Source organism: Mytilus californianus, unplaced genomic scaffold (genome assembly GCF_021869535.1).
Source record: "Mytilus californianus isolate M0D057914Y unplaced genomic scaffold, xbMytCali1.0.p SCAF_4, whole genome shotgun sequence".
Taxonomy (NCBI): domain Eukaryota; kingdom Metazoa; phylum Mollusca; class Bivalvia; order Mytilida; family Mytilidae; genus Mytilus; species Mytilus californianus.
In genome coordinates, this window is record NW_026262690.1 from 48,156,729 (window position 1) to 48,171,724 (window position 14,996).

General features: G+C 32.9%; 1 protein-coding gene across 3 annotated transcripts in view; it reads left to right on the forward strand.

Moving 5' to 3' along the window:
* The first annotated feature begins 16 nt into the window (after positions 1 to 16).
* The window catches only part of LOC127738169 (baculoviral IAP repeat-containing protein 6-like), a 77,769-nt gene continuing 62,789 nt past the window's right edge, over positions 17 to 14,996 (forward strand). For all 3 annotated transcript variants that reach the window (XM_052249305.1, XM_052249309.1, XM_052249308.1), the window contains exons 1-8: positions 17 to 366; positions 3,896 to 4,077; positions 4,893 to 5,027; positions 5,916 to 6,166; positions 6,442 to 6,570; positions 7,243 to 7,316; positions 9,150 to 9,199; positions 10,150 to 10,245. In XM_052249305.1, coding sequence (XP_052105265.1) covers positions 186 to 366; positions 3,896 to 4,077; positions 4,893 to 5,027; positions 5,916 to 6,166; positions 6,442 to 6,570; positions 7,243 to 7,316; positions 9,150 to 9,199; positions 10,150 to 10,245 — 1,098 coding nt within the window. In that variant the 5' untranslated portion in view covers positions 17 to 185. The remainder of the gene's footprint in view (positions 367 to 3,895; positions 4,078 to 4,892; positions 5,028 to 5,915; positions 6,167 to 6,441; positions 6,571 to 7,242; positions 7,317 to 9,149; positions 9,200 to 10,149; positions 10,246 to 14,996) is intronic.

Here is a 14,996-nt window from a genome sequence, read left to right on the forward strand (position 1 = left end):
CATGACAGCTCATTACGTTGCATTCTATTTTTACCTAGAGGAAATAATTCTTGTTGCGAAACTGTTATTTTGATGTATTAAGACATAATGTAGCGTTATATTTAACATAATAACTTGGATTCTGCTTTGTCGATTAGAACCAAAGGACAAAATGATGTCATGAACGAGAATTCACGTTAGAGAACATGGCGGCCACTGAAAAACAGTGGTTTGTTGGTGAAGATGGATGTATATCCGTTGGAGAACCAACAAGAAGTGTAACATACAATTCCGCCTTGAATTCAATTATTGTATCAACTAAGGAACCATCAGTGAAGATTTATGATGTAGCTTCCGGCGCTATACTCCAGAAATCGAATGTATCGGGTACATATAAACACCCCCCTTTTTGTATTCAAAGTTTTTACACACACATCCTGGTCATCTGACCCTGCATTTACCATCAGATGGATCAGTTTATTAATAAATATGCAGTAATCTAAAAAACTGCTAGCCTTGTAGTATAAAACTTGCAAACTGAATATTGAAAAAAATATTGTTTTACAAATGCATGATCATGTCTTCTCACAGCACTACCCACAAAAACCACATGGTATACCTGATATATATCTATATTGAACCCTTCTATGTGCACTGATCAATAAAGAGTATGTGAATTTGAATAAAATATGAAGTTTTCATTGTTCTCTCAAGAATTTTTGACCAGGTTGGGGAAGATCCCCTAAAATGGATTTTATTTGCATTTATGGGTATTATACCCAAAATCGGGTATCAATTTACAGTGTATAAAATCAAATTATTTATTTCATCAAGATAGCCGCCATGGCGCAAATATTTATATAAATGGCAACATTTTTCCAATCCAGAAATAATGGCCTCCAAAACTCCAACATTTTGAAGGGTGTTAACTTTTATCCTGATGATATTTTAGTCATGGTGTCTGTAGACAAAATGTTGTCCTTTACCTGAATGTTTGCACTGTGACAGAAAAATTTTGTGTAAATCAAAAGTTTATGTTTTGGTCACTGAAAATTGAAACCCGTTTTGGGGTATAATAGTACTCATTTATGACGATCCACCCTAACCTGTTGAAGTTGCTTTCCTGTCTATCACTTAGCTTTTCCCAACAGCAAAAGAAAAATCTGTTTTGTAATCAGTTATCATTTTTACCAAGTTGATGAAATGTCAATTTTTCATTTATAAGTAAAGAAATTCACAGACATAAACATTTAATTTGAACATTATGAAAGCCTTTACTTTAAAGACTGGTTGTATGTTAGTTCAAAGTAACCATATTTTATGCAAATAAATCTAAGCATTTTTTATCACTTCTTGCATTCATTACTTAATTCTACATCAAGTGATTCATATTTTTCGGCAAAAGAAACTTGTTACTTCATTAAAACCTGAGTCAGATATATCAGGTTTTACCATTATACCAAGCAATGAACGAAACAGAAGTCAATATCTGGAATAAATATTGACATATTTTTTTTTAAAGCATTTTCTGACAGGACTTGGCTAGTGCTAAATTAATGCATAGTTCTTGAAAAAAATCATGTCAGTCATTTGGGCTGAAATTAATTTTGCTTTTGAAAATCTGATAAAAAAATTTGTCAGTCCAATTTTTTTCAACAGGACTAGGAAAAGTTATTAAGACTTCTTAAAATGTTATGGTAAAAAAAGTTTTTGTTGTATATATATTTGCTAAAAAAAACTAATGTTTAATTCATGTTTTTATTTAATTCATTCATATTCTTCATGTTCTTGATATCTTTACATTTCAATAATATCTCATTCTCATTCTGTTCACAATTTGACTGACTATCAGTCCCTCCCTGCTTCACTTTTAGTAAGTAAATTTTATCTAGAGTAGACACATGTTTGTACAATAAACATGAGCTTAAGTCTTCGCAACTACCAACTACCAACTATAAGTCAGTATATAACTCTTTGTCTCTGGTCTGTCACTTTCTTTCCAATTCCAATGTCCTACCACTCTCAGTCTGACATCTCAATTCAACCTCTCTCAACTTCTCAGTTCAACCCCTCTCTCGTGTTGTAATTTTCCCTCTTTATGTCGCATTTAATTTTGCCATGTACTTCTTTTTTTTTATCATTGGAACTCTCGTGTTTTATCATATACAAGAGTGAAGAAATCTGAATGCCAAAGTTTTGGGACAAACTAATACAGTGATCGGTACCTGGAATGGACCTGAATATCCGGATAATAGAAAGATCACAGAAATTATATAATATTGGACACCTGGAATGTCATATGGGACAATTTTGTTTGACCTTTAAATATTTTACCGGCCAAACCAGGGCTTCCAAAACGGTTGGCTTGTCTGGCAAATTATATAAACGACTTGTGCCAAGGCTGAAACGGACATTTTAACATAGTTAAAAAAAAATTGAAGTTTATGTGATCTTTTTGACCTGACCATTTGCCTTAAACAGCCACAGATTTCCGGTCATATAAGTGACATGATGAATAATTAAGTACTATCAAAACAAACCCTACTTTAATACCCTCTCATTTCAATCAAGGTAAGTTAGTTCTCTGACAGGTGAAATTTACCTGTTCAGGCGACAGGTAAACTATTTTGTACAGGACATTGATCGTTCTATTAAAAGTTATTTTCTTAAATTCCAGCAGTTTGCATCTAATTGATTTAGTCAACAAGATTTAGATTATCAGAAAACGTATATATATATATGATTTGATGAAAATTTAAAAAGGTAGTAATAAAGGTTTTAAGTGAAAAATCGTCAGAACCATGTTGTTTGAACAAGTGCATTTGTGCGCAGGTGTGAGATTTAATTATGTATCAGAATTTTCAAAAATGCTTGAAATATCATTGATACCTGTTTATCTACGTTCATTTCGAGTATTTTCCTGAAGAAATAACGCGGTAAGAGCTACTTAAACTCAATCGTACTTTGTAAACATACACAGATTTTACGTATCCGTCTCTGGTCCTTGTTTTAATATTAAGTCAACATCCAGTATTAGGAAAATGTACTTTATAAAAACGAAAGCGAAGTTATTGACAGCGTAATATTGCACAAATAAAGAGTCTAAGGCAAATATTAGTATGCTGATGTTGCACACTTCGAATTGTGAACTGTCAATTTAACAGTTGAAGCCAGAACATTGAATTTATATAAAAAATCGAGTTAAATATCATTTTTTGTGTCAATCATAATTTATATGATGCCCAAATGACTACTATGGTTGCCTTTTGTTACTGAGTCTTAAAGGGATTAAAATCGGGATAAGACAAAAGAAATGTCGGGCTGGCTCAAAAATTTTTTGGAAGCCCTGGGCCAAAAAAAATAAAAACACTTTTCAAGATTCCCTGTTTACTAGGATGCTATATTTGAGGGGAGGACACTGTCCAAGACCATGACAAACATAGGCACATTAACAAGAACCCTGTGGACATCAGATCCGTGGCAAACATACCATACTTGGTTTGAAAATGTCCCTTGCCCTTGGAAATACACCATTAATGGAAAAGTCTCATTTTCAAACACAATCTGATGTTATTCAATCTTTGGTGGATAATACAGAAAGATCCCTAGCACATTCAAGGTCACAGCAGCAATCAATAAATTGATATTTGGCAAAATTTTGGCTGTCAGATAATATCTTTTAAACCATACATCCAATCATTACCAATGTAAGCTTGAAAATAGCCCTTGAGAAGAGAAAATACAAATTGGGTAAAGTTTAGATTTCAGGCAAACAGCTGTTTATTCTACTACCACTCAATAAAGAGAAAAAATGGACCTTTTCAATCTACTTATGTGTTTTTGATAATTTGAATGTTTTGCTTATGAAATTTATTGATATAATATAATCATTTAGATAAGATTTTATATGTTTTAGCTCATGGGTCTGATGCTGTTAGATGCATTTATTTACCAGAAAGCAATAGAGTGGTGTACTGCGATGAATCATGTATTGGAGTGCGAAGTGATTTGAAGGGGATGCTGTTACTGGATACAGCTTTGCAAGCTCCAGTAAAGAAAAATGAAGAAAAAGTGAAAGTAGAAATCCCTTTGGCTGAGGTTAGTTAAAGTTTTGATATTTTCTGTAAGAAATGACATTGTATCAACACAACAAGTATGCAATGTACCTTAAAAGTTTTCAGTGGTTCAATGATCCATCTTTTTATGAAATCATAAATAGAACATTAAATCTGCTGTAATCATTATGTGTGTTTTCAGTTAACCATGAAAATAAAAAAAAATCATATCAAGATGTGAAACTTGAATATTAAAATCAGGGGTCACCATACCAGGCGAAGTGAGCGACATTATTGTCCTAGGATTGTCGACTTTACTCTAAAGAAGATCCAAGGAGAAGTTTTTGTCGCCATCATTTTGGTAAAATTTCCCAATGTCTCATGATTTTTGAAAAATTCTCTATCCAAATGTATTTGACGAAATAAATATGGTATACCCAAATTCAGTCTTGAATTGTCCACAGTCTTTTCCTCCTAAATTTAAATAACCAGACAGGGTATGGATTATAGAGTATTATAATAAAAAAAAACAAAAGAAAAACTTGATTTTGCGACATTAGTTAAGGTCTGCCATGTTTGTTGTTGAAATTGTAGAGGGTTCCCTTATTTCTTTTCAAAACTCGTAATAATTTACTTAAATAAGTAATCCATACAAATCTATTTATAAGTTTATGGAGAAGAAAACATCATTATAATATCTTATTTCTGTCAGAATTTAAAATAGAATACAAAGAGCAGTACATCTGCAATATTCAGATTTGGAGGCCTTTGGGTAGATACACGTACAATAACAAAAATAAGAAATAGAAATATATTAATGTCTAGCTGCATTATATTATACTTACTAATTTGTTTCAGGCAACACATTTACTGAAGTCTTTAACAAGTGCAGAACTTCCAGGTGTAGACAATGTTGACGAAGTAGTAAAAGAATTGGAAAAGGGTATTGAACTTACACAGGAGTCAACAAAGGGCAGTTTAAAGATCTCAAAGGTAATGTATTTAGGCTGCATTTCTGTTATAAAATTTGTGAGGACACTGCATGAATACAGATAAACTGGGGTCAAGTAGCCCAGTCTTCTACATTTTGGGCTGTGCCATAAATTTTGTCTGAAAATGTCTAAAGTACTTATTTTAATTGTTCATATTGTGACAGGTTGAGCCCTTAGGAGGAAAATGTTAATCTTTTCCTGCATAGGTGTAGTACGACATAATCATATATAAATGAAAGGGAAGACAAAGGTAAAACTGAATAAGACAATGATCCATCATCCAATAACACAAGTCAATCAAACCAGACATATAGAGGTCACCAACTCACCCTCAGTGGTTAACAGTACCATATGACAAGCACTCAATTGTCCCTAAGTCTTAAGTTGTCAATAATTCAACAGACTTTATGTCTGAAACCAAAACTAAATTCTCACTTGACAATGAACAACATAAAAAGTTGCAACAAGAATTCGATCGGGCACATAAAGATGTGCCTTGGATAAAATAGTTTATCAAGTCAAAAAATGCTTGGAAATTACAAAGCCTGAGCTGTCATTTGGCTGTCACTTTTTATAGTTTTGGTGATTTTACGTTTTATATTTGGAGGTTGTACATTTTACAATGAATTTTTTTTTAATGTTTAGTATGTATTTGACATACATTGTGCTGTTAGTGAAAAAAGTGCCCTTGAACTTTCCAATTCATGGCTCTTATTCAGATCTTATTACTGAGTGCATGGACATTTGTTTCTTACCAATGCATCAAGTTTATCAGCATGTTGCTTTTTCTGATTCATTATAAACCCAGAAATAGTTGAAACAAGAAAGCCTTCATATATGATGTTTTAAGTTATGGTTTCATCTTAACAATATTTATTATTTATTTTAGTGGGCCACTGTTTGTATAGAAATCCAGCATTGCATTTTGAAGAATGTATGTTCCAGTTTAGTGACAGAAATGAAGAAATTAAGTCTGTTCAACCCAGGATTGTCGGCCGCCTCTGCTGTTAGTGATCGTTTATCTTACCTAATGAATAACCTTATGGCTGATAGCAGTAGTTCTACAGTGGAAAGGTTATTGATGTACAGTGAGGCTGCCAGACAGGACACCTTCAGGAAATGGCCTCATATGAATTACAAGTAAGACTAATTATCATGATCACTTTTTGTATTGACGTTACTGGGTTTGAAACAAAGGGTATAGCATACTTTTGTAGGTTTGCTAACTATTTCCATGTGTATTGCATGATCTAATGTTATTTTGAATTGATTAAAGAAAAATTTTCAGCACCATAGATAAAAAAAAATTGAAGAAACAATCATCTGTTATTGGTTGAGAACTTATAAAGATATTTCCAGTAATTTGTTATGGAATTTTTACTCTGAAAGTAAACAATATCATTTGTTAATTACAGATGGGCACTTCCAGATCCAATGGCTCAAGCAGGATTTTACCATCAGCCTAATTCTATTGGAGATGACAGAGCTATGTGTTTTACTTGTAATGTGTGTCTAGTATGCTGGGAACCAACTGATGAACCATGGTATGGTCAAATTAGATATACATTCATTTACAAATAGATAAGTCAGCTAGTGTAATAAAATACAAATCTTAATCTAAGGTTTTCATATGATTGAATAATCATTTGTCATATAATTTATACCAATGCTTTAAGCAGGATTGCTACATTATTTGTGGATGTCATCTGATGATCAGACAGGCATTTAGAATAGATTTCAAGACATTCTCTTATATACCATTGTCCTGACTTATGCTTTCTGTCTCCTTTGATCTTACAAATATCTTTGCCTTTGCTGTAAACAGCTTACAAATAATACACTTGCAAATGTAAATCTCAAATAAAGATTAGATAATTCAAAGAATGAATGGTTCAGACAGTGTATCAGTAAGCTCCATGTAGACAGTTCTTGACCTATATGGTACATCGTGGGAACAGTGTATTAGTAAGCTCCATGTAGACAGTTACAGACCTAGACAGATGGTACATCATGGTGAAAAGCAGTAACTTTGTTGATAGATGTATGAAGTTTCTAATAGACCTATTATCCTATTCTTAATAATTGAGTCTGTCAGATTGTAAACATTGAGCAAGTGGTAGAGTCTTATGTTTTTGGGATATTTCAAAAGTCATGTTAATATCTATAGCGTGCCGATTGTATTTTATCCTCAAACAATTTTATTTTTATATTGTTAGGTCTGAACATGAGCGACATTCTCCAGCATGTCCCTTTGTAAAGGGCGAATACACACACAATGTTCCTTTGAGTGGTAAGTAGTTGATGAACTCAGGGGTCATAAACACATAAGGATTACTCATAAGAATAGAAACAATTGCGAAATTCAACTCTCAACATCCTGGTAAATGACATTTTGACCAATCAGAACCGTGACTGTATATATAGCAAATCAGTAAAGGTTAATGGGTTCCATGCATGCTGTAAAAGCTGATATATATGGCTACATATTTTAATCTTTAATTATTTTTATGCCCCTGCTGTAGGGGTGGGGGCATTAAGTTTTACCCTTGTCCGTCTGTATGTACGTACGTCCCAAAATTGGTTTCCATTCTCTTAACTTGAGTTTGCCTCAACCAAATGATATGAAACTTATACACAATGCTAATTACCACAAAACACAGATCAAGTTTGAATTTTGGTGGCGTCACTTTAACCGTTCTAGAGTAATGCCCCTTTATAAATGGAAAAATTGCAAAATTTTTAGTTTCCGTTCTCAACTTAAGTTTGCCTCAACCAAATGTTATGAAACTTATACACAATGCTTATTACCACAAAACACAGATCAAGTTTGAATTATGGTGGCCTCACTTTAACCGTTCTAGAGTTATGCCCCTTTATAAATGGAAAAATTGCAAAATTTTTAGTTTCCGTTCTCAACTTAAGTTTGCCTCAACCAAATGTTATGAAACTTTTACACAATGCTTATTACCACAAAACACAGATCAAGTTTGAATTATGGTGGCGTCACTTTAACCGTTCTAGAGTTATGCCCCTTTATAAATGGAAAAATTGCTAAATTTTTAGTTTCCGTTCTCTAACTTAAGTTTGCCTCAATCAAATGTTATGAAACTTATACACAATGCTTATTACCACAAAACACATGTCAAGTTTTGAATTTTCGTGGCGTCACTCTAACCGTTCTAGAGTTATGCCCCCTTATAAATGGAAAAATTGCTAAATTTTTATTTTCTTCTTAATATCAAGTAATTTTCTAAATTGGAGTTATCTTCCTTTGTCCATGATTATAGTTGAATCAACTACAATCAATGCGTTATACAATGCAATGTTTAATTTTGACTTCCACTGATAAAACACAGATCAAGTTGAATTTGGGTAGTGTCACTTTAACCATTATTGAGTTATGCCCCGTTATAAATCAAAAGATTGCCAAATTTTTAGTTTCCATTCTGTAACTTAAGTTTGCCCCAACCAAACATTATGAAACCTATACACAATATTCATTACCACAAAACTAAGATCAAGTACAAATTTTTTGTTTCCGTTTTCTAACTTTAGTTTGCCTCAACCAAATTTTATGAAACTTATACACAATGCTTATTACTACATAATACAGATTAAGTACGAAATTTGGTGGCGACACTTTTGCCATTCTTGAGTTATGTCCGTTTATAAACAGAAAAATTGCTGAATTTTTTCGTTTCCGTTCTCTAACTTTAGTTTGTGTCAACCAAATGTTATAAAACTTATACACAACCGTTCTCGAGTTATGCGTGTTTACAAATAGAAAAATTGCTGAAATTTTAGTTTCTGTTCTCTACTTAAGTTAGCCTCAACCAAATGTTATGAGACTTACACACAATGCTTATTACCACAAAACTCAGATCAAGTTCAAATTTGGGTAGCGTCACGTTTACCGTTCTTCAGTTATGTCCCTTTATAACTATATGATATGCAAGCGGGGGCATCATCTGTGTCCACATGTGGACACTATCCACATTTATTTGCACTATCAATTGTTCTGTCTGTCAAGATGAATTCTAAGTAAATATTATGGAAATTTATATTTTAATGCTTTATTCTTTATTTGTAATTGAAATTTTATGTTAACATACTCATTTTTCAGTCACCTATGCTTCCCAGCCTGCTAAAAGACATGGAGACAAGAAAGACAAGGTAAACAAAACTTCTGTTTGTATGCAGCTAAATTAAAAATAAAATCATATATACAAAGTGTAAAAGAAATTTATATATATATATATATACTTGTGCATATGTCCACAACTTGGTAGTGAAAATTCTAAGTCTGATTTATAGGTAGAGTTTTAGAAAGAACCAATATTCTTAGTGCAAAGATATCTGGTGTGACCAGAAACCTTTAGTCCAGAGGAGAATGTTTATATTGGGTTGCTGAATTATAACAGTATGCCAACTGCCACTATTTTTACCTGCGTCATCAACAGGGAAAGCAGGTCTAGTAACCGCTTGACTGTGTTTGTCTGTTAGTTGGTCTGAAAGATTTGGCTTCTAAGTAAGGGAATGATTTTATATTTGGTCTGTAGCTTGACAATATTGAGTTGTAGGGTGTAAGCAATTTTCAGATCTGTCATGTAGCTACTTCCTGTTTGCTGATAGTTGGAAATTCGAATCAATTGAACACCGATGCCGGTATATACCTGGTATTGATCTTATTGTTAATAGTAATAGCTTTATATAATTAATAATTTAAAATGTTTTGATTTAAAAAAATTCTGATAAATTGATTTAACCTGGAAATATTTGTAGGCATTATTACCAGATATTTTTTAATCAGTGTGTGCATTTTTTAATTTCTCAGCTTGATAGTTAAGAAATAGAAGCAGCTAGGAATCTATATTACTTTTTAGTAAGAGAAACATAGCTTCTGCTTATTTGCAAGCATTTCATCAGTAAAATAATCTACGGAAGACAAATATGTAACAAAATAGTTACAGAGATGAAAATTTGTCTCGAAGCAGCTTTAGAAGCAAATATTACAAAACAAATAGTGAAAGAATACATTTCATTACATTTCCCTTAGGTCTGTGACAACTTATGTGATACTGGTGCAGATATTAATGAATTCTACCTTTAATTCTGTGTTTCAGATTGAATGCATCAGTAGCACAACATCTGATGATTTTGTTGCAACATCAACACTGAATGGAAATATAGTTGTTTGGAATTGTAGACACATAATGAAGGTAAATAGACAACAAAAATATTTTCAATTAACGTAACTCATTGTCATATTGCAAATATTTTCAAAACATTTCTTTATATCAGAATGTACCTGTTTTTACCAAGAATTCGGTATTAGAACAGAAACCTATTTCAAAAATCATTTTTTATACGACCGCAAAAATTAAAAATTTGTTGGTCGTATATTGGTATGACGTCGGCGTCGTCGTCCGGCGTCGTCCGAAGACACATTGGTTTTCGCACTCTAACTTTAGTTTAAGTGAATGGATCTCCATGAAATTTTACCATAAGGTTCAATACCACGAAAGGAAGGTTGGGATTGATTTTGGGGGTTATGGTACCAACAGTTAAGGAATTAGGGGCCAAAAAGGGGCCAAAAATAAGCATTTTTGTAACTTCCAGACAATAACTTGTGTGTAAGTGTATGGATCTCTCTGACATTGTACCACAAGGTTCCATATCACAAAGGGAAGGCTGTAAATGATTTTGGGGGTAATTGCCTCAAAATTTTAGGAATTAGGGGCCAAAAAAGGGGTAAAAAACAAGCATTTTTCTAGTTTCATGACAATAACTTGTGTGTAAGTGTTTGGATATTTCTGAAATTGTACTACAAGGTTCCATATCACAAAGGGAAAGCTGGAATTGAGTTTGAGGGTAATTGCCCGAAACGTTTAGGAATTGGGGGCCAAAAAGGGGCCAAAAATAAGCATTTTTCTAGTTTCCAGACAATAACTTGTGTTCAAGTGTATGGATCTCTCTGAAATTGTACTGCAAGGTACCATACCACAAAGGGAAGGCTTGGATTGAGTTTAGGGGTGATGAATCATAAGGGGGTTCAAAAAATTTGGAGGGGGGGGATTTTTTTTTTTTTTTTTCTTTTTTTCATTTTTTTTTTCTTTTAAAATTTTCCATTTTAAGTTGGTTATTTCTGATTTATATTTAAAAGCAAATAATAATGATATGGTAGGAGATACACACCAAACAGGATGTGTAAATTATTATATAATAAGTATTGTGCAATAGCAAGAAATTTTCAATTGCACAGTATTGCACAATAGCAAGAAATCTTCAATTGCACAGTATTGCGCAATAGCAAGAAATCTTCAATTGCACAGTATTGGACAATAGCAAGAAATATCCAATGGCACAATATTGCGCAATAGCAAGAAATTGTCAATTGTACAGTATTGCGCAATAGCAAGAAATACTCAATTGCACAGGATTGTGCAAAAGAAGATACTTCCTATAAATTGCTTATTTCTTGACCAATTTCAATGGGGTTTTATTCTTGATTTCATGGGGTTCTTTAATATGCTGAATCTAACCGTGTATTAAGTTTTTGGATTTTGGGCCCCGTTTTTAAATTGGTCCACATTGAGGTTCAAAGGGTCCAAAATTTAACTTTGTTTGATTTCATCAAAAATTGAATTATTGGGGTTCTTTGATATGCCAAATCTAACCGTGTATTTAGATTCTTAATTTTTGGTTCCGTTTTCAAATTGGTCTACATTAAGGTCCAAAGGGTCCAAAATTAAACTTAGTTTGATTTTAACAAAAATTGAATTTTTAGGGTTCTTTGATATGCTGAATCTAAACATGTGTTTAGATTTTTGATTATGGGCCCAGTTTTCAAGTTGGTCCAAATCGGGGTCCCAAATTAAACTTTGTTTGATTTCAACAAAAATTGAATATATGGGGTTCTTTGATATGCTGAATCTAACCATGTATTTAGATTTTTGATTTATGGGCCCCGTTATCAACTTTTTCCACATTGAGGTCAAAAGGGTCCAAAATTAAACTTTGTTTGATTTCATCAAAAATTGAATTCTTGGGGTTCTTTGATATGCTGAATCTAACCATGTATTAAGATTTTGGATATTGGACCATAATAGGTGAATGTCCAATTTAAAATTTTTAATTTCTTCGACCACATTCATTCTGTGTTAGAAACCTATGCTGTGTCAAATATTTAATCACAATCCAAATTCAGAGCTGTATCAAGCTTGAATGTTGTGTCCATACTTGCCCCAACTGTTCAGGGTTCGACCTCTGCGGTCGTATCAAGCTGCGCCCTGCGGAGCATTTTATTATCATGGGTACAATGGTTGTCACAGAAGGAAATATGTTGTTTATTTGCTGTTGGCAAAAATGTCACCACCCATTAATAAGTCTTAACACAATAACAGAAAAAACAGTAATGATAGGTCATTGATATGTTGATCACAGTTGCATAATCATCAATACATTTAAGTTTTGACAAATTTATCAGGCCATTTCTCTTCTATTAGGGTTCAACGACTTAAAATTTTTTTATTGTTAAAATAATATGGTTTATACATAAAATTTATATTGGGATATTTTTATACGACCGCAAAAAAATTTTTGTGGTCGTATATTGGTATGACGTTGGCGTCGTCGTCGTCGGCGTCGTCGTCGTCGTCCGAAGACACATTGGTTTTCGCACTCTAACTTTAGTTTAAGTGAATGGATCTTTATGAAATTTTACCAGAAGGTTCAATACCACAAAAGGAAGGTTGGGATTGATTTTGGGGGTTATGGTAATAACAGTAAAGGAATTAGGGGCCAAAAATAAGCATTTTTGTAACTTCCAGACATAACTTGTGTGTTAGTGTATGGATCTCTCTGACATTGTACCACAAGGTTCCATATCACTAAAGGAATGCTGGGATTGATTTTGGGGGTATTTGCCTCCAAATTTTAGGAATTAGGGGCCAAAAAAGGGGCAAAAAACAAGCATTTTTCTAGTTTCATGACAATAACTTGTGTGTAAGTGTATGGATCTTTCTGAAATTGTACTACAAGGTTCCATATCACAAAGGGAAAGCTGGGTTTGAGTTTGGGGGTAATTGCCCTAAACATTTAGGAATTTGGGGCCAAAAAGGGGCCAAAAAACACATTTTTTTCTAGTTTCCAGACAATAACTTGTGTTCAAGTGTATGGATCTCTCTGAAATTGTACTGCAAGGTACCATACCACAAAGGGAAGGCTGGGATTGAGTTTGGGGGTGATGAATCATAATGGGGGTTCAAAAAATTTTGGGGGGGGGATTTATTTTTTTTTCATTTTTTTTCTTTTTTTCCTTTTTTGTTTCTTTTAAAATTTTCCATTTTAAGTTGGTTATTTCTGATTTATATTTAAAATCAAATAATAATGATATGGTAGGAGATACACACCAAACAGGATGTGTAAATTATTATATAATAAGTATTGTGCAATAGCAAGAAATTTTCAATTGCACAGTATTGCACAATAGCAAGAAATCTTCAATTGCACAGTATTGCGCAATAGCAAGAAATCTTCAATTGCACAGTATTGCGCAATAGCAAGAAATATCCAATAGCACAATATTGCGCAATAGCAAGAAATTGTCAATTGTACAGTATTGCGCAATAGCAAGAAATATTTAATAGCACAGGATTGTGCAAAAGAAGATACTTCCTATAAATTGCTTATTTCTTGACCAATTTCAATGGGGTTTTATTCTTGATTTCATGGGGTTCTTTAATATGCTGAATCTAACCGTGTATTTAGTTTTTGGATTTTGGGCCCCGTTTTTAAATTGGTCCACATTGAGGTCCAAAGGGTCCAAAATTAAACTTTGTTTGATTTCATCAAAAATTGAATTATTGGGGTTCTTTGATATGCCGAATCTAACTGTGTATTTAGATTCTTAAATTTTGGTTCCGTTTTCAAATTGGTCTACATTAAGGTCCAAAGGGTCCAAAATTAAACTAAGTTTGATTTTAACAAAAATTGAATTCTTAGGGTTCTTTGATATGCTGAATCTGAACATATATTTAGATTTTTGATTATGGGCCCAGTTTTCAAGTTGGTCCAAATCGGGGTCCAAAATTAAACTTTGTTTGATTTCAACAAAAATTGAATATATGGGGTTCTTTGATATGCTGAATCTAACCATGTATTTAGATTTTTGATTTTTGGGCCCCGTTATCAACTTTGTCCACATTGAGGTCAAAAGGGTCCAAAATTAAACTTTGTTTGATTTCATCAAAAATTGAATTATTGGGGTTCTTTGATATGCCGAATCTAACCGTGTATTTAGAATCTTAATTTTTGGTTCCGTTTTCAAATTGGTCTACATTAAGGTCCAAAGGGTCCAAAATTAAACTTAGTTTGATTTTAACAAAAATTGAATTCTTAGGGTTCTTTGATATGCTGAATCTAAACATGTATTTAGATTTTTGATTATGGGCCCAGTTTTCAAGTTGGTCCAAATCGGGGTCCAAAATTAAACTTTGTTTGATTTCAACAAAAATTGAATATATGGGGTTCTTTGATATGCTGAATCTAACCATGTATTTAGATTTTTGATTTTTGGGCCCCGTTATCAACTTTGTCCACATTGAGGTCAAAAGGGTCCAAAATTAAACTTTGTTTGATTTCATCAAAAATTGAATTCTTGGGGTTCTTTGATATGCTGAATCTAACCATGTATTTAGATTTTGGATATTGGACCATAATAGGTGAATGTCCAATTTAAAATTTTTAAGTTCTTAGACCACATTCAATCTGTGTTAGAAACCTATGCTGTGTCAAATATTTAATCACAATCCAAATCCAAAGCTGTATCAGCTTGAATGTTGTGTCCATACTTCCCCCAACTGTTCAGGGTTCGACCTCTGCGGTCGTATCAAGCTGCGCACTGCGGAGCTTTTTATTTTTTTTAAATTCCTGGTAACGAGTAAAATGCATATACATTCAATATTCAATT